Here is a 19,555-nt window from a genome sequence, read left to right on the forward strand (position 1 = left end):
CTCATATGGCACCTCATGGTCTCGAACACCATCCGATGGTCCAGGGACATCTACATCGAACACATCACCGGCCACCGACAGTATCAGGAGGTGTGAGGCGGTACGACATTGTGCATCAACTATGGGAAAGGGACTGAGAGACTTGTTCCATTGGACCATATGAACTGGAACCATAAACTCACTGAACATTAAATCCCACCAAATGAGGGTAAATCCATCCTCATCATCATATCCACTCATTATACTCCACACCTGAACATACCCCCATATCTCAATGTCTGGACTTTGACCCGTTAAACTTTTACCCCCAATCAGGGAGATTGCAGATTATGTATTCCTTACGCCACCCATTCCTAAACTGAATTTCACACCCCTTGATAATCTGTACCTTATTCCCTGATCCCCAGAAACTTCTATGCTTGAACTCTGCACCGTTTTGTTTTTACTTCAACATCTTAATAAAATTATTAAATCTAAGGCAAAGCATTAACTTTACTACTGCTTTTTCCCAGTCAGGTCCCTGAGAAATTCCACCAGACCAGACTTTTAGACTGTTTAAATGACAACAGATAATGTATTGTGTGAGTAAAATCATCATCCACTGTTAGATTTGCTACTTAGTTTTAGCACAGGCAGGAATATATTTGAAGAGCGTGAGCGCTAAAGAAAATTTTGGCACATAAGTTTTCACATGTGCTTTGGTAGTTATGGATACATTGAGGAGCAGACACAGCAGCAAGGGAGCCATAAAGTGAGTCAGACCAACCAACTCCGACATCACATTTAATTCTGTAACAATACTACAGAAAGTTCAATTGGAGCAGGCTTGCTGACCTCACATGGAAACCGTACTATTTAAGATCAGGTTACCAGATGCTCCAACAGAATTTAGGCAGCTGCTAGCAGAGGTTACCCTGACTGCTTCAACAGAGAGCATTTACAATCTAATAGCTCAGACAGAAGAGATGATCGTGTTAATTTTCTTCTTTGTCTTGTTGTGGAACGAGGCTCAAAGTTGGGGATTCAAGAATGGAGTACTGCATAACTCTATTTGGTTAGGTAAGAACAAAATGCATTCATTCTTTTCATTTTCATTCATTCACTTTGCTGCGGAAAGAACCACAGTTATTTAAAATGATATAAAAATGTACTGTACATCAATAAGGGCAAAATCTTGCATTGAAATCAATAGGAATTTTACCTGAGTAATTACTATTTTTGCCTAATTTTCTTAATGTTTTCACACTTGTTTTCTAACTAAAGGCTACCCAGGAAAAGAATCCATGAACTATGTAAGTTGAATGTATTCTCTGAAAGCATGAGCTGAAATAAAAACTGAGTATTAAATGACACTTCTTTTAATGAAGGAAAAATATGAAAGTGTAAAAGGAAAGCTGTCAAAGGAGCACACTAGTTTTTGCATGAACATAAAACAAATACATGGTGTCCTACATGTGAAACTAAAGAATGCTGAGGTAATAGCTCTCCCCACAGATATAATACTTCCTACATTTTCAGTAAAAATTCTTGGAAAGTGTGTACTGGTTTTTCTTATGGTTTGATGGCATCATCAAGCAGCTATGGGGAATAATTATGAAAGAATGATGTACAAATACTGTGGCAGCAGTCTATTCTTTCATATGTGGGTAAAAGGGCTTCTTAAAATCATACATTTTCAAATGCAATGGAAAGAACACTAATTCAAAACACATTAACATAAAGAACAACCAAGCAAATGTGTGTCTGAAATGGCTGATTTATGGAGTAATAGTTATACACTATTTTATCTTTTACAGTACATTATGCATCTCTTTAGAAGATTTCTAGTTAGTTTAATTAATGTTTATTATTAGTCATTGCATAGTGGCCAGATTTAAGATCCGGACCACTTTATTAGGTGCTAAACATACACATAGGTAAATCTAGTCCCTTCCCTAAAAAAAACTTGAAAACTAAATGACAAGTGATATATGAAATATGGGTGGGGGAACGGAAACATTCATTCTCTCTCTCTCGCTCGCTCGCTAATCTTTTCTATACAAATACTCATTTTTAACTACTTCCCCTCCCCACGAAGTCCTGAGCATAGCCACTCTTTCTTAAATGTATTTGAGATATCACAGAGAAGGAGGGCTATGAAGGAGGAGAGGGTAGTGTCTCTATGGTCACCAAAAGGAGGGTATACTATGCCTAAGGGACAAATTAGCAGACATTTGTGTGAGAAGCAGTTAAGACTGGCATTGCTGGCTGACCCGTGGTGGAGAGGTGACATGATAAGACACCAGGGTAAGTAGGCTCAGATGGCTGTGAAGAGCCTTTAGGGTAAGGACAAAATAATCTCAGCAGCTGCCTTTTGTATGGATTGAGTGGAAATGGAGTGCTTTAGTCTCCTTCTAGTTTTGCTTCCTTTCTCTTTAAAAGGAAGAAGCAAGGTATTAACTGGACTGAATCAGGACACCATGGATTACTACTCTTCCCTCTATTAAACCAAAAACACTGGTGTCAGCACCACTTGCAATAAAAGGATTTATAGTGACAGGAAAGATGAAAGAAAAACACTAGCTCATTCAATCTCCAAAAAGGAGAACCCATGGAGTGCCTCAGACCATAACTTTCAAATATTTTACCCTGAGTGCCTGAGGTCACCGCTCCAGACCACTGCACTAAACAGAGGGTCTCCACCTACACCCTACAGTCTAATTATTGCAACAAAAATATAGCTGCTGGTGCAGCCAAAACATAATGCAGTGAACTGAAGAGAATTTTGACCGTTACAACCCCACACACTTTTATACAATCATAACAATGTTTCAGTTGTAATGTGAACAATAAGTAACCACAGTCCCATCTCCTATTGACAGTAGGTGGGAAAAAATACCATGTCCAACAAAACAACACAGTGATGATTTAATTAGCCCATAACACATACAGGAAAGAAAAGAACCAACCCTACTGAGGTAAATGGGAGCATCTGTAAAACAGGGCATAGTCACATTTGAACTTTCCTTTGCTTCCTCTCTTCTGGCAAAGCAATATCCAAACCAGAATGAGAACTTTTTTTCAGTAAAATAAGGCACCATAGCAATGACACAGAACTATCATGTCTTGATATCAGGACAGACTAGAAATGTAGACTAGAAATTCCCTTCATCTTATTTCTATGCTACCCAATGTATTGTGTTCAAATTCACTAAACATGGATACTTAGTGCAGCTGAATATATTAGCTTTACACTAACAGCTTATTTATTTGACTGAAGTCAGCTTTTGGAACATGCACATTCTGGCATGTTGCAAAAGCAGTTATTGTAATACCAATATCAGAGTAACTTTGCACAAACATTTTTATTGTGTTTATACAGGGCTGTATTTTGGACAGGGGGAAAGGAATATTTTGTTCTAATCAGCTTCAGATAATGGGAGAAGAAAATAAACTAGAAAAGTATATTTCTTTCATTTTAAAGTAAGTTCCTCATGAGCAAAGAGGAAAAAGAACAAGTAAACACTGAACCTCAGCAAGCACTAGAGTATTTGATCCTTCTGTTTGTTATGTTTACAAGGAAATGTGTAAATAGAGAACATACTTTTTAGTAATGGGGAGTTGCTCAGCTCAGCAGAAATTGTTTACAAATGATTTAAGGCGTGCAACTAAAATCCATTCCTAGGGCAAGGATCAGTAAACTGAAACTATGGAGATTAGACATTAGATGAATTTGTGAAACTGATTAACAGGATAAACTAGCAAGGGCCAGTGGTAGGTCGTGGCTTTAGAGGGAATATTGGTAGTGAGTGGTTCTGCAAAACTGAAGTGATAAATCTGAAACACCAAGGCCCTGATTCTGAGCTGCTCCAGTCCTGAAGCACATACTAGAACTTCATGTCACCCTTGCACCTCAAGGATTCTAGGGCTACTGGGTGCCAATTTGGCTAGCGCAACCTCAGGAACTGCTGTAACTTCCACACTGGATGCAACAGATTCCAAGAGACCATCAACAGCCCAGAATAGTGGAATACAGAGCACTCTGGTCACACATGCCCCAGCAGGCCATCACCAAGGTGCAGTGAAAGGAAGGGAAAGTAAGGGGATGGGGAGATCAGGATGCTTGTTAGCCCCATTTCCCTGCTGGAGTGGCATAAAGGGATCAGAACACAGCCCAGAATCAGGGCCCATGTGTACATATTTCATGGTCTTATCTAGCTGTGATTTTTTTTTTTTGGTGGGGGAGAAATCTGTGAAACAAATTAAAAATTCTTTGTCACATTTTCTGGCTTCACTAAGGCGCACTGAACTCCTACAGAAAGTTGTAATAAGATCTCTGTTTCCTAATATTCTATATTTTCTTTTGTCCTTATTCGCACACTGAATATCACTGAAATCTAAGTGGAATGTTGCCTCAGGGCAACCGCTGTATTTGGTCTGAGGACAGAACAAAACTGGCCATTAAGGTTTGTGGATTAACAGCAAAACTGCTGGATTCATGGGCAGAAGAGAAGTGTCTGCTTCTGGCTTCCTTTTCTTCTTTGTACCTAATATAAGGACATAATGTGAAATATTAACGTGCACTAATGTATTACTATATTTCTTTACAATGACCACTTAGAACAAAGTTAAAAATTTACATCTTCTGCTTCCCCTTCAATTTTCAATTTCGATTTACTCCATTCTATCACTCATTTTAGTGGAACTTCATTGGGTCAAATCTAGCAGTCCTTAACCTGTACACAGAGAACCCTTTACATTCAGATCTCACCTGCTGTTATGGAAGTGGGTGTGGGGGAAGGTCAATCACCTTTGCAGCAGCAGCATCCTCCATCTCCAGGGAGCTCCAGGGAGAGCTATAGAGGGCCCGTGGTGGAAGAACAATACATTGTTAACTCGACAGGCTGTACTCCCTGTCGTAGGGTCCAAAGGGCAGTGGTGGATGGTCCCAGTATACACTGTTTCAAATACAGAGGAAAATGATTACATATGCTACATACTACAGAGGATTCTTACGGGGCAGGCTGTTGCCTAGCTAGTAGCAACCCTTCAAGACCTCTCCAGAGGAAAGCATAAAGAGCTCTACACTAAGCAAGCCTTTGGGCTATTTAGAACCTTTACTACTGTCAAGGAACAGTTCCCAGCTAGGCACCCAGGGAGAGTATATTTTTCTCAGCCAGACCTCTCCCTCTGCAGAGGATAGCCTTTATAGCTGCTGTAATCAGCTCCAGCTGGAGTGCTTCCTGCTCTCTAGTGGCAGCATTAAACCATTCACTTGGGATGTATAAATTGCATCAGATGTGTGTTTGTATGTACAAGTAGAACTTGATTCAGCCTTAACTACAGAGACATGATAGTGCCTCAATAAGTGTGTGTGTGTGTATATGTGTATATCTATCAATATACGTGTCATGCTATCTAAAGCGGCTCATGACAGTGTGCGCCTACTGCAGGGCAGACTGTCAAAAGCAGGGCAGACACCCCAAACTGGAGGTCTGTTCTATGATTAGGTTTCACCAAGCCAGTCACAAATGTGAACTCCTGGATCACTGTAACAGTTTTATCATGGAGTACCAGAGAGTCCCCTTAGACTCTCCAGTCTACCATACTACCCAGACAAACTGAACTTAGTGATAAATGTGATACCAAAAATCACACCACATTCAGGTTACTTCCAGTCCCAACATAAGTTTTGCCAACGTAAGTGGTCGTTTAGACATGGCCTTAGAGTGTCTGGCCCATCAGAGTTCAAACAGCCAAAAAGTTGCAGTTTCTTTTTGTCAGGGATTTTTACTCCCTTCTCCAAGAGTTCAAGATGATGGGACAAGTTCACATGCATATCTCCTACTCAGGGTTGGGGGAGCAATCAACAAAGTAGTTTGTCCTCTGATGTTCCACAGTGGTTGGTCCGGTGTCTATGGGCCTTTTTTGTTGGGCAGGAGACAACACCTCATGTGGCAAACTAGTATTTCACTTGGTAATGTTTGTGTCCTGATTGTTGGGGTTTACAGTTTCAGAACAAACACTTAAATATTACCTATAACATGGGATATGGATAGTATAAGTGAGATTAATACATACAGCAACGTACAAGCATTTCATAGAGTCTAAACACTGAAATATATTCTTACAAGACTAATACCTATTTTGAGCAAAACTAACATACAGGTCTGATCTCCACTTATGAGGTTGTCAGTTCTTAGCTAATGCCTGCAGCCTGAGCAAGAGCTGGCGCCTGGCCTGCCAGCATCACAATAGGTATGTTAATTTATCAAAGGGATGTTTTGCTGTTGTGTTGTATCACAATCCTGCACAGTCTTGGATGTACTTAAAAAAAACCTCTGAAAGATGTGATCAGTAAATATAGATACTATAATAGACCATGCCACAGCATTAACAAGTGGCATATGGAATCAGCAGCAAACCTCAAAGCTTAGCGGGATACGTGTGTGGGCGCTATCCAACCAAAAGCTACCAACACAATTTTATAAAAGAGTAACAGAGCTGTAAGGTGTTGATTGCTTTTAGCAGGACAAGACCACACACAATACAACTTATGAAGACAGAAAACCAAAGAGGTGCTACTAATAGTATGGCAGCTTTTACAAACATTGGAAAGCCAGAACCTTTCCAATAATAGCCTGAACAAACCTGTTATTAATGTCCCGTCCGCACTGAGATTTCATCAGACTGGTAAAATGGAGCAGAATTTGCCTCTAAAGGATTAAAATTTGAAAACCCCATTTATGGGCAACTGCACGCTATTAATTCTTGTTGGCACCACTGTCATGCGTAAGAGCGATAAGTCCAAAGGGACAGTGATCTGACCAGAACCTCATAGTGGTATTTTAGTCTTTTTGTTATAAGTTATTGGCATCTAGTAATTAGAGTAACCCTGAGATTGCTCTAAATTACACTGGGGACTGGTCACCTTTGCTAAGTGAGGGTCTCAGAAATCAGCCACGTTTTCCCCCCAACATCGCAAACTTGATTCCTGCTCTGAGCACAGCTCAGTGAGACTGAAGGATTGAAGCCTTTGATTTTTAGATTCATTTGTGAGCTTACTTGTGAGACATGGTAACTGATTACCTCATTTCCCAGATTGTCACATGAAAGTACTGTAATGTTAAATTATGCATCTCTTTACTGTATTAATCAGATTTTCAATCCATACATAACTATATCAAATGCACTTAACTACTGGAGAAAGAAAGTGCCAGGATATATAGGTTAAAACCTGATTGATGACAATTTTGTGGTCTCAAAAACTCTCTCCTACAAAAAGGATCTTGAAAATGTTTTAAATGGAGCATGTGACACTCTGCACTCCAGAGGAGCAGCCTGTAACCCCCATACTCATCATTTGTATATAATTGTGATATTTCACAAAAAGAATGCCATGTGAGATATCAGGGAAAAGGTTATGATCTGCTGAAACCCATTGTTCCATCTAAATATGTGTACCATTAATACATATAAAATTATAATAATTGTGTTGTATGATTTTCACTGAAAACCCACTGGTTGTGGGTTTGGGAAGTGCCCGGATACTGGCTCTCCAGAGACAATGACAAGGGAGGTAACCAATGCCCGGGTGGGTGCTGAACAGACCTCACCAGTCATTGTCCAGAAAGGGAGCTACAATGCAATGACTCAGTTGCACAAGGCGACACCAGGGGAATTACTCAACCTTGCCTGGTGACTCAGCAATCCCTGTCAGACTTGCCTGGACTTGTGTTCTCCAAGCACATGGACTAATGGTGTAAATCAGAACACAATGGCCCCCTGCTTGGCCTTTCCACCCCCACCTATGCTGCAAGCAACAAGGACTCTCAAAAGACTGAAGACTCCAACAAAGGAGACTGGCCCAGGTTTCAAGAGCGAAACCTGGCTACTATGAACTGTAATATCCAGTGGGGTGAGAAAAACTGCTTAATCTAGATATTGCCCAGTCTAATAGGGTTGAGAGTTTAGACTGCGTGCTTATATTTTATTTTATTTTGGTAACCACTCTGACTTTTTGCCTATCACTTATAACCACTTAAAAGCTATATTTTGTAATCAATAAACTTGTTTTACTGATTATCTTTACCAGTGAATTTGCCTGAAGTGTTTGGTAAATCTGCTCAGGTATACAAAGGCTGATGTATGACCACCTTCCATTGATGAAGTGGTGAACCAATTAATAAACTTGCACTGCTCATCTTGAGCAGTGCAAGATGGCAGATTCCTGAGGTACAAGGCTGGGAGCTGGGGGGATTTGGCTGGTGCCTTTGTGTGATTCATGAGTGGCTCCAGGAGCATTCATGCAATCTAGCTGGGTGTGGGGCTCCACCTGCGGTTGCGCTGAGTGATAACAGTGCCTGGAGGGCTTTGCTGCTTATCACTAGCAAAGTATTGTAAGAGACAGCCCAGGCTGGAGAGTCAAGGGGCCACAGTGGTCCCACAGTCCCAGGCTGCACCCCGGGGATCCCATCAGAGAGCATACATGCTATCCTATATGTGTAGCTAGCATATGTTATGATCTCTTAGGTTTTTGGACTGGAAGCACCCCAACTCCATATAATATATATTAGCCTTGTCTACATCAGGGGCATTTTTGAGTATATTCATATAAGCAGCCCACTGTCTGCTGAGACTGTTTTTATCTAACCCTGTTGGGAACAAGTCTAATTAACATGAGTCTAAAAACTGTACTGGCAGTCATCAGGCTGTCTACACTAGGATTCCCGGCATTGCCAACCACAGATTAATGGAGGGAAAGTTGACAATGTCCCTAATGTAGACAAAGCCACTGAATCTAAGTACTCTTTCAAAAGAGAGGTTACTTTTCCTATGGTGTGGTATTACTATTGTGTAAAACAGCTTCATATTTGCCAATTTTTTTGGTCATGTTGACTAGTGATGGCAATGTAGCATGATGTACAGTAGTTTCTGTCAGATTTCAAGTGGGGTAAAGTTTCCCATTGAAATCAATGGGAGTTCTGCATGCAAATCAACTGGACCCTTCAACAGCAGTGATGGTAGAAATATTGCAATGTTGTTATAAAACAAATGTAAGAATTTTTTGTATAAGAAAAACATCAGCTAACAATTGCTCTGGTTCTGTGCCTAATATGTGACAGTAGCTCAAATATGTGTGTCACATTACTCTTCCCTTTAATTTTCTGCACCTCCTCTATCCAAATAACTCTGTAATTTCTCTAGACCTTCAGAACAAAGTTCTGATTCATTCTACAAAGAGTACACTCAAAATTATTGTAATAATTCAGGGCAACTGCATTTCTATCTCCCCTTTGTGGTTCAGCAAGGACCCCCATTCTATGGCTGGCTCCTCAGCTGTCACCTCTCTTGGCCAGAGACATGTGTCTCTCTCCCTCCTGACCATGGTATTCCCAAGCTACCCCCTTCTCTAGCAAGTCAGACTGCCTCAGCAGGCCTGCTTTGCCTTCTCCTCAGAAGCTGAAAATAGCATAAGTGCCCACAGTTAAATTACAACACAGCCCTTTCTAAGCAAGCACATTTATTCTTAAGGTAAAAACATTACAGAGAAATCGTATTAAAAATAACAGAAGAACCTACATGCATGCTTATAAGCTGACCAGAGATCACCCCAACTCCAACAAGGACTCTTGCCAGTAAACAGTCCTCCTAACCCCACACAAGTGTGGGGTTGTGGGGTTTTTTTTGTTTGTTTTGTTTGTTTTGGGTGGGGGTTTTTTTGTTTTTGTTTGTTTGTTTGTTTTTTGCAAGTTCATAACAGCTTTTGCTCAGAACAAGAACCTTCATGTATCCTCACTCCTTTATAAAGTCTGAGTTTTTGATCTGCGGAAATCAGCCAGGCAATGGTTTCACCTGAAGGTGTAACTTCAAAAGGTTGGGTCCAAAGGGAGAAATTTGCTTTCCCAAGGAGGAGAAACTCTCCTTCCTAGGAAACTTCCTGAACTAGAAGTTCAGTCTTGTCTGGCACATTGTTCAAAAGAGTCCTTTGCAGCTCATAACACTTCCCAGGGTTTACATTAGTCATGTCTCCCCTTTAAAAAGTTACATACAATAATACATAAATATTGCCTTTTTCATAGAATGAACTCCTAAAATACTTAAACTTAATTCAATAAAGTTTAACTTCATTCCCTTTGGTTTGTCTAGGACATGGCAGGACATTGCCATATCTCTCACAATTATATCCAAAAGTACATTGTGATACCAGTCAGGAAAGATCACCTCTTAGCTTAAGTGGGATATTCCAGACTCGGTGTTTCTGACAAGAGTTCATTGTTGCTAGAGCTGCTGCTTTCTAAGTAGTAGTTCTGGGGATCATTTCAGAAGTATGTTGACTCACTGTGGTTCAAAAAGCCCCCCTCCCACAGGACTCTAAAATACCCCTGTGTTGGGAGGGACACACATTTTCCTGAAGCTTTCTAAATAACGTAAAGTTCAGTTGAATATCTTGTTTATGTTCTCACCTGGGCAATAGCCCAAGCTGCAGTTCCTGATCAACTGCTGGCAGCAATGAGGTCTGATATCATCCAGGAAGGGAGGCCAGTTGGGATCCTATATTCTGTACTCCTAAGAAATACTAAAATTCTTAATGGCTTTGATCCCACAGAGCGAGCAGCTGGAGTGTACCACAGGGAGGCGCGGGCTGGAAAATATCAGCTCACCTATGCGGAAGCTAAAGCAGTGTGTGAATATGAAGGAGGACAACTAGCCACATACCAGCAGCTGGAGGCAGCAAGAAAAATAGGTATGAAAGAAAATGTGCATTTGAATGTGCAGTCCCTTGAATCTCACATCACACGCTCCATGTTGCCAACACTTGTGTTATTGCAAGTGTCATGAATTTGGGGGTGGCTCTTGCAATCTTGTTAGAAAACACAGGCAGCTCAGGCATTCTGCTTGAACTGTCTGCGGTTTCCCACCCCCTTGATTGCTCAGGGCTGCTATGCGACTTGTATTGCAGATAGCTGTAGCGCAGGGGTCGGAAACCTTTGGCACCTGGTGCATCAGGGTAAAGCCACTGGCGGGCCGGGCCCATTTGTTTATCTGGAGCATCTGCAGGCATGGAGCCACACAGCTCCCACTAGCCGCGGTTCACTGTTCCCGGCCAGTGGGAGCTGTGGGAAGCAGTGGCTAGCACGTCCCTCGGCCCGCGCTGCTTCCCACACCTCTCATGGACCAGGAACAGCGAACCAAGGCCAGTGGGACCTGCGGGGCTCCGTTCCTGCTGATGCTCCAAATAAACAAACTGGCCTGGCCCACCAACGGCTTTACCCTGACAGGCCAGGTGCCAAAGGTTGCCAACCCCTGTTGTAGCAGCTGGTTGCAGTGCTAGTGTGACTCTTTGTGCTTTGTGTGGGACGGAGCCCTAGAGTGGGTGCAGCACAATGGAGCAGCCTATTCCTTGAATTTGGGAGCAGCAGCCTCACCCTCAATCTCCTCATCACTAACCTTACACGAAGAGGGTGCTTTTGGAGATAGAAGCATTCCCCTTCACTGCATTTTCTTAAAAAAATGATCAGTGCCTCAGGAACTTCTTCTAGAAATGTCCCAAATTTTCGTTTAATCAATCAAAAACACTTTTTATTGTGTTTATCCAAGACATCTTGCTAAATTTTCTCCATATATACTGAGAACAAACAGTCCAGCAGAAAGAGTGTTCAGTGTGATGACAAGTGTTTGGAATGAAGAGTTGAATGAGTGCAGACCCCATTGAAGGTGTTATCTTGCTCCGAGTGAATGTTAACATTTTTGTTCATTGTTTCATGATCAACTCATTCAGAACATAAGTTATTGGAAAAAATCCTCCATCGTGAGGAATATGTAAGCATCACTGTTGAATCAAAACCTGGCAGTAGGCACTAGCAAACAATAATAGAGTACATTTTCTTGTTTGTGACTATTTCACAACCTGAAAACCACCACAAAAGAAGTGTTCTGCTTTTTTACTTTGAAAATTTGGTAAGCTTATGAAAACTGTTTTGTACTAAGCAGTGAATAACTTTGAATTTTTTGATTTATTGTTTTTAAACTCTCAGCCATAACATCGTATTAACAGGTTGTTTTTTAATTCAATAAGCATTTCTGTTGCCTCAGCTTATCCCATGTATACATCTTTTTATCCACCCAAAGAGCCCAGTCCTGAAAACCCTTATTCCCATAAGTAATGACTGAGTGAGATTGTAGGATTAGGCACTAAAAAGGAAAAAAAGCAATCAATGTATTATATTTACATGACTAATCTGACTACTAATTTGAATACAAAGGTTGGTAATGTTATTTCTAGGGTGGGGAGCTTTACTGTCCATCTGCATCTGATTTTTATTTTTCATTGAGAAAAAAATTTATTTTGGAGGACAAGAAGTGATTTTGTACTCTGCATTCAAAATTCTCCATGCAAAAGATAGCAATTGCCTCAGTACTATGATATGATTTGCATTAAGCTAATTATCCATAAACTAGATTTTGGCAATGAGAAAAAGTGTTGTTAGTTTGAATGAGGCAATAATTTTTATAATGTTTCTTGCTTAGAGTGAATTTTCAAAACCTTCTGTCACACAGGTTTCCATGTGTGTGCTGCTGGTTGGATGGCTAAGGGCAGAGTCGGTTATCCCATAGTGAAAGCTGGATCCAGCTGTGGCTTTGGAAAGACCGGCATTGTTGACTATGGGATTCGCCTCAACAGAAGTGAGAGATGGGATGTCTATTGCTACAACCCCCATGGTGTGTCTAAACAAAATCCAATGTTGCTTAATTACATGCCTTTTTACTAAATAAAATAGATTTTTAAGGTTAATAATAGACCGACTGCTAGCTAGTGAATCAATAATAGGGCTAATGAATTTTCCAATTTGGGTGTGTACATTTATGTGCCTAAATTTATGATTAGGCCATGGGTGATTAGCAGCTACTTTTATTTAGATGCCTAACATTAGGCACCTATGTTTGAATATTTTGGTCTGTGTGTTTATAAAAGTAATGTTAACGGGAACATTTAAAATCATATATTGTAAACAAACATATTTCACCTCTGTTACTCGATCATTAAAATTAAAAGAATGTTAAAAATCTCAATTGTAGTAATTAATTAATTAATTAATTAATTATCCTGTTTTCCTTTTACATTTCTCTCAGCTTGCACAAACTAAAATCAACTAAATCAGCTTTATTTTGTGGTTGCACACACTGCAGCAGAGTATTTATTTGTTTTAAATGACAACTTTCATGGGAGTATGGAAAAAAATCCAGAGGAAAATGTCTATTTGTCTTCTATTTGTAAAAAGCTTGTTTCTGCTACAATTTGGCCCAAATCTGAGTGGTGATTATCCCTTTAATAAACATCCCCTTTAATTGTCTGACACCTGGAAGGAAGTTTAGCTATACTTAAAAGCAGATAAAAAATAAGGATGGGCATTTTGATTCAGCACATGAAGAAGAAACTACCCAAAAATGACTGTCAAGGCTTGCACCACATATTGTTCCAATATAATCTGGTACCACTAGTATAATGAAGAAGGAAGTAAAGTAGAGGGAAGAGATAAAAAGTAGGCACCAACAAGAAAAATTGTTTAACTTGGCGTTCTCTTTCAAACCCCTCCAAATGGCTTATCCTGTGTTACATAGCCAGCATTTTGGGTTAGCAGAGAAGTACATACAACTGTGCATATTTTATTTGTGTACACTGTGGTTCTAGCTTGTTTATGTTAGCTCAGCGGTCATCGATTTAATAGCTGTGTGGGATGGGAGACACTCACCAATGCTCAGCAAATAAAGAGAGTGTGAGAGACTATGGCACTGATTACTATCAGCCTTACTTTCTCCTTTGTCTGTCCTCTCTCCACTTAGATGTTTTTCAAATAAATTCTTTGGGCAGTGGACAGCATGATTAACCAGAGCTGTTTACACTCAGAGGTTAATTTGGGTCCCTCCCATTGTGAGTAAATTTCTTAATACTTGATGGAGAATATTGTTCAGATTTGAGAAGAGTTGCCTGTCTTTATGGAGAAAGGGCAGCATCCCGAGGAGAGAACGCTAAGTTGTTGCTAATTGAATTAAGGGCTGTGTTGTTCTCTGAGGTATTAACGATGTTGGCAGTACATTGTAGGATGACCAGACAGCAAATGTGAAAAATTGGGATATATATTAGGATCCTATATAAGAAAAAGACCCAAAAATCGGGACTGTCCCGATAAAATCGGGACATCTGGTCACCCTAATACATTGTGCAACAACTTGCGTTTGGGATGCAAGTCCTTCCTGTGTATCTGTGCTGAAGCATTTACAATCAAAATAGACAATGTACAAATGGAGGGCAAGTCTACATTAGAGCCTACATCAGTGCAGCTGCACCACATCTGGTGAAGATACAGTATGCCGACGGGAGAGTGCTCTCCCGTCAGTATAATTACTCCACCTCTGCAAGAGGCGGAAAAGCTATGTCGGTGGGAGAGCATCTCCGGTTGGACAGCACCAGCGTGGACAGCACTTAAGTCGACGTAACTTACGTTGCTCGGGGGATGTCTCTTTCACACCCCTGAGAAGATGTAACTTACATCGACTTAAGGGGTAGTGAAGACCAGCCCTGAGTGTTTGGTCTTCCAGGCTTGTGAGCTGTTGAGAGTCCTCAACTTCCACTGAAGCTAATGGGAACAGGTGCTCAACATCTTGAATGATAAAGCCCAAAGGAAGGGGGAATAGGATGCAAAAAAAAAAAACAACAGTCTAACTGAGTGGGGATGAGGGCTAGAGTTTATAGACATTTTGGATGGGGAATATTTTAAGGAGGAACTTGAAGGAAGAGAGACCAGGTTGGAAGTGGGGTGATTTATAAGTGCAGTTGTGAGGCCTATAGATGGACTTAGTTTGACATCCCAATTTTCTTTATACAGAGCACACAGCATCTGATCTGAAGCCTACTGAAGTCAATGAGAGCACTTCCATTGACTTCAATAGACTTTGGATTAGGCCCCTAGTTGCCAGCATATCAATTCCATATATACTATATACTCCATATGTGTGCTACCATGGTACTAGTTAAGAATGATGAGGTTATAGACTATATGAACAGCACTCAAGAGTCTTGCTGTTGTTATACTGGGTTGGTTCTGTTTAAGATTCTGTCCGAAGAGCTAACAGACAAAAAGGTGTGACAAATCAAAACACATTAAAAATCTATTTTTATTTTTCTCTTAGCAAAAGAATGTGGTGGAATCTTCACAGACGCAAAGCACATCTTTAAGTCACCAGGCTACCCAAACGAGTATGAAAATAAACTAATATGCTACTGGCACATTAGACTAAAGTACGGACAACGGATTCATCTACAGTTCCTGGATTTTGATGTTGAAGATGACACTGCTTGCATGGCTGATTTCTTAGAAGTCTATGACAGCTATGACGATATCACTGGCTTTGTGGGCAGGTAAAAATAATTTCCACATCTTTATACATATATTTGAAGCTATATAGTTAAAATGTTCAAGGTATAATATTTCATTGACAGTATGCTCAGAAAAAGACCATGTTGACTACATTGCATTTACAGGGGTGCTTCCTACATCACTCCTGCATCTAATATGCTCTTGAATATATGCAATGATGTTGCCAAAACCATCTCCTCTGCAGTCTTCCTCACTACTAGTAAAGGTGACCTGCAAAGATTTTTTTAAAAATTAGGGTTTTGCCCTTTTTTGCTTCATTATGAAATATAAAGAAAGCCTGCAAGATTTTCGCAACAACTGCTTATTGTTACCTTAGAAATACAAGTATGGTCATCCATCCCTGGCTTTGGTGGAAGAGCTCTTGGAACTCTCAGAGCACAATCAGTGTTTGCGCTAACACCTTAATTGAGGGGATGTGGGAGGGGGAGTTGAGTTATTAGCAAAAATACACTTTGCTCAAAATGTTGTTCTTTATTGAAGCGAAATAAATATTAACAAAAACAAAACAAAAACGACCCAATAGCCCAAGGAGTTTGAAACAATCTTACAATCTGAAACATTGCTTTCCCACTTACTTGCTCAATTTTTTATTCTCTTTGCTCGTGTGATGTTGTCATTTCACTGGTTCCCCTGCAATCATGGAGTTTTCCAGCTTGGAACATCTGAATTTCTAATGTAAAAAAACAGAGAGAAAAATAAACTCCCTTAAAATTCTCACTGCTTTTCATGCCCCTTTTGTACATCATCAAGAAGCAAAGAGAGTACACAATCCCCTTTTTATTTTTCTCTTGACAAGTCCCCTTTAATACATTTTCCTTATGTCTAATCTAAGGTTGTCCTCCCTCAGCTTCAAGTCATTGTTTCTTATGAAAATGAATAGCTCTTTGCCTTCTTTTATTTCATTTACTTTCTTCAATTATTGCAAATTTTGCTTCCTGCATCCTCTTTCTTCTCTCCTCCCTCACTCTCATTTGTGAAATAGTGCAGATAAACGTACTTAAGCCAATGACATAATTCTATGTTAGAATAGACCCCAAAGAACAACTTAGAACTATGGACCATAACAGAAAGGGGGACTCCATCCTTCTCTGTTAAGGTATCATTGTGGCATGTATGTTATTGCATATTTGCACATTTAGTCATGAACCATTTACAATCTTTTTTCAGGTACTGTGGAGATGAACTTCCAGATGATATCATCAGCACAGGTAATATTGTATGTACTGCTCGTAGACAAAAATATCAACCTACTGGACCAGGGGACCAGATATTTGAAGATTAAATGCCCCTTTCATGGCTAATATGTCATAAGCCACCATGCAAACCTTCTAGTATATACTTTAGTCAATATTTTTCCTTAAAAATAAGTGTAAAAAAAGAGACATCCTGGAGAAGTCTAGTTAGACAAAGAATTAGGGACCAATTCTGTAGGCTTTACTCAGGCAAAACTCCCTTCTACATCAAAGTGACTTCACTGATTTGGGAGTTTAGCATGTCTGTATCAGTGGCCTAGTCCTACAAGACCTGCCCACATACAAAATATTGAGTCAATAAGTATTCCCATTACTCAGGAATCAGGATTGCAAGATCAGGCCCGAGACTCTTATTAGAGAGGATATGTCTGAAAAGGAGCCTCTGGAATTGGGGAATACATTGTATCTTTGGGTTTTTAACATAGGCACTTACTTCCTCAGTTCCCAGGGGGTGCTCGACCCCCGCTCCGCTCCAGACTCCACCCCCACTCCACCCCTTCCCCCAGTCCCCACTCAGCCCTGCCTCTTCCTAAATACCTTTGAGGATTTGAGCCAATTTGCTTATTTATCATATCTAATTTAAGGGTGTCCCTTGCTTACATTAAACTGGCCCTGCCCATAGTAAGCAATGCTGATCCAACTCCTGAAGGTCTTACTCAGTATTTACTCAAGCAAAACTCTTATTGATACTGGTGGGTGAATCTTGAGCTCCTTGCTTAGTTTTCAATGAGATACACCAATATTGATTTCAATGTTGTCTGAATAAGAAGTGAGTAAGGATCTTAGGATTTAGCTGCAAGATTTGGGGGGAAATACTTCAATAGCTCTTGGGGAGGGAGGAGTGAAGAGAAAAATTCCAAAGCAGCACTTTTTATTCAATAGCAAAGAAGTAATTTTTCCCCTCTCTCTTGCCCTAGGAAATCTCATGACCTTAAAGTTTTTGTCAGATGCCTCAGTGACAGCAGGTGGTTTTCAAATTAAATACGTTGCCGTAGACCCACCTTCAAAACCTAATGATGAGAAAAATGCAACTTCCCAAGGAAACACAAACTTCTTGTCTGGAAAATTTGGCATTATGTGAACAGACGATCAACATCACAGAAAATGCAATTGGAATATACAGTTATTAAATACAAATACCACTTGAGATACCTGTTTTGTCCAATAAGTTATAGCTATCATACTATATTTGGGATAGTCAGCAGCCACAGTCTTATCCTTCTGACTTTTCATCTTATCCTTCTGACTTTTATAATTTCTGCTTTTTGTAATTTTTTTCTTAATAAAGAATATTGGGAAATAAATTAGCAAATTGTACTTAAATGATAGACAGTTATTTTCTAGATCACAAGGAGTCAGTGAAACTAAGAACATAAGAACGGATATACTGGGTGAGACCAATGGTCCATCTAGTCCAAAATCCTCTCTTTCGACGGTGTCCAATGCCAGGTGCTTCAGAGGCAATGAACAGAACAGATAATCATTAAGTGATCCATCCCCTGTCGTCCACTCCCAGTTTCTGGCAAACAGATGCTAGGGACACTCAGAGCCTGAGGTTGCATCCCTGACCATATTGGCTAATAGCCACTGATGGACCTATCCTCCATGAACTTGTCTGAACTAAACGGAAGGATTCACTGTTACCATAGATTTCCCAACTAATTGTTTTTCTACACTATCCACTCTTTTTCTCTCACCCCTTGCACCATTTCAGCTGAAGTTTTGGGGGCCTGATATTTCAATCCTTCTCCCCTCACTTTCCTTCATTCCTGTATATTTATTGTTGTCCGAATTCTCCTTTCCCTATTCTTGCTTCCTTTCTTGCTGCTCTCTCTCTATTTTTAAGCTAACTCAATTCCAATGCCTTTTGAGTAAGTCTTGCCTCCATGATAGTTTACTTCAAAGTGCAAATTCATCTTGAGAGTTGGCCTGTGATATATCCCTGACGAATCCATATGTAATGGGCTTCTAGAGCCAGAAGGTACTAAAGCAGCATGAAAAGCACTGAATCTGTAATTGTACTGTCCTTGTGATTTTATTGTGTTCTGGATCATAAATTATTTAACAGATTTGTAAGGAGTTTGTCTTCCTTACCCAGTGCAGAGTTATTCAAGCCTTTTCTATTCTCAAACCACATTTATTAAAGGGCAAAAAGCTGAAAGATTCTCTGTTAATGAGAAACTGAGGCACCAAAAGGAATTGTCCATCAACTATCAGCAAACCCTTTTTCAACCTGTCAACAGGCTTTGTGTTGTTCACACCAGTTCTAAGACTGCATTATGCTGAACTGATAGACATGTATCCATTCCTGATATCAATTTATATCTGTCTGTTAACCCCCTGGCCCCAAAATATAATTAAATCTACCTCTGTTTTAATCATGTCCAGGGTTTCCAATCTGTGCTGTTTATTTTTTCTGATACTTTTAGGTATTTTTATTGACTTTTGTGTCAATAATTAGGGACACCTGGCTCATTTGATAATAGTGTGTGTGTGTGTGTGTGTGTGTGTGTGTGTGTGTATAAAATCAGAAATTAGTCCAATCCAGTGCCCATTAAAGTCACCTATAGCCTTTCCACTGTCTTCTTCAGTAGGTGTTAGAGCAGATGACAAAGTACTTTGTTCGTTGGAAAAGTTCCCAGCAAGAATGGGAGACCTTTAGGGCTAATCAGCCCTTTCACCAAACAGTTTTCAACACTACAGCATTAACAGTTCCTGGGTACTTTCAGAGTGCTTTAGTTTGGGAGATTTGTTGGTTTTAACTTTAAGATGAAGCCAAAAACATACGACAAGTACATAAGAGTAGAGACAGCATCCACCAGAAAGGACCATTTTCATTTCCAGCATGTAACATGAGAGTTACAGAAAGAGCTCTGTCTCTTA

The 19,555-nt window shown here is 40.1% G+C and overlaps 1 protein-coding gene across 1 annotated transcript; it reads left to right on the top strand.

The window, feature by feature from the left end:
* Positions 1–827: 827 nt before the first annotated feature.
* On the top strand, positions 828–19,055 carry TNFAIP6 (TNF alpha induced protein 6). Its single transcript, XM_007056688.4, has 6 exons — positions 828–1,059; positions 10,589–10,726; positions 12,541–12,702; positions 15,172–15,400; positions 16,587–16,627; positions 17,590–19,055. The coding sequence occupies exons 1-6, from the start codon at positions 840–842 to the stop codon at positions 17,751–17,753; spliced, it is 954 nt and encodes a 317-aa protein (XP_007056750.1). The 5' UTR covers positions 828–839; the 3' UTR covers positions 17,754–19,055.
* Positions 19,056–19,555: the final 500 nt, after the last annotated feature.

This window comes from Chelonia mydas, chromosome 11 (genome assembly GCF_015237465.2).
Source record: "Chelonia mydas isolate rCheMyd1 chromosome 11, rCheMyd1.pri.v2, whole genome shotgun sequence".
In the NCBI taxonomy this organism is placed as follows: domain Eukaryota; kingdom Metazoa; phylum Chordata; order Testudines; family Cheloniidae; genus Chelonia; species Chelonia mydas.

Bases quoted from the DNA above. Each gene is read 5' to 3' on its own strand.
- TNFAIP6 (XM_007056688.4), top strand. From the start codon at position 840: ATGGAAACCGTACTATTTAAGATCAGGTTACCAGATGCTCCAACAGAA. The intron at 10,727-12,540 runs GTATGAAAGAAA...TCTGTCACACAG, and splicing joins GGAGGCAGCAAGAAAAATAG to GTTTCCATGTGTGTGCTGCT. The intron at 16,628-17,589 runs GTAATATTGTAT...CTCTTGCCCTAG, and splicing joins AGATGATATCATCAGCACAG to GAAATCTCATGACCTTAAAG.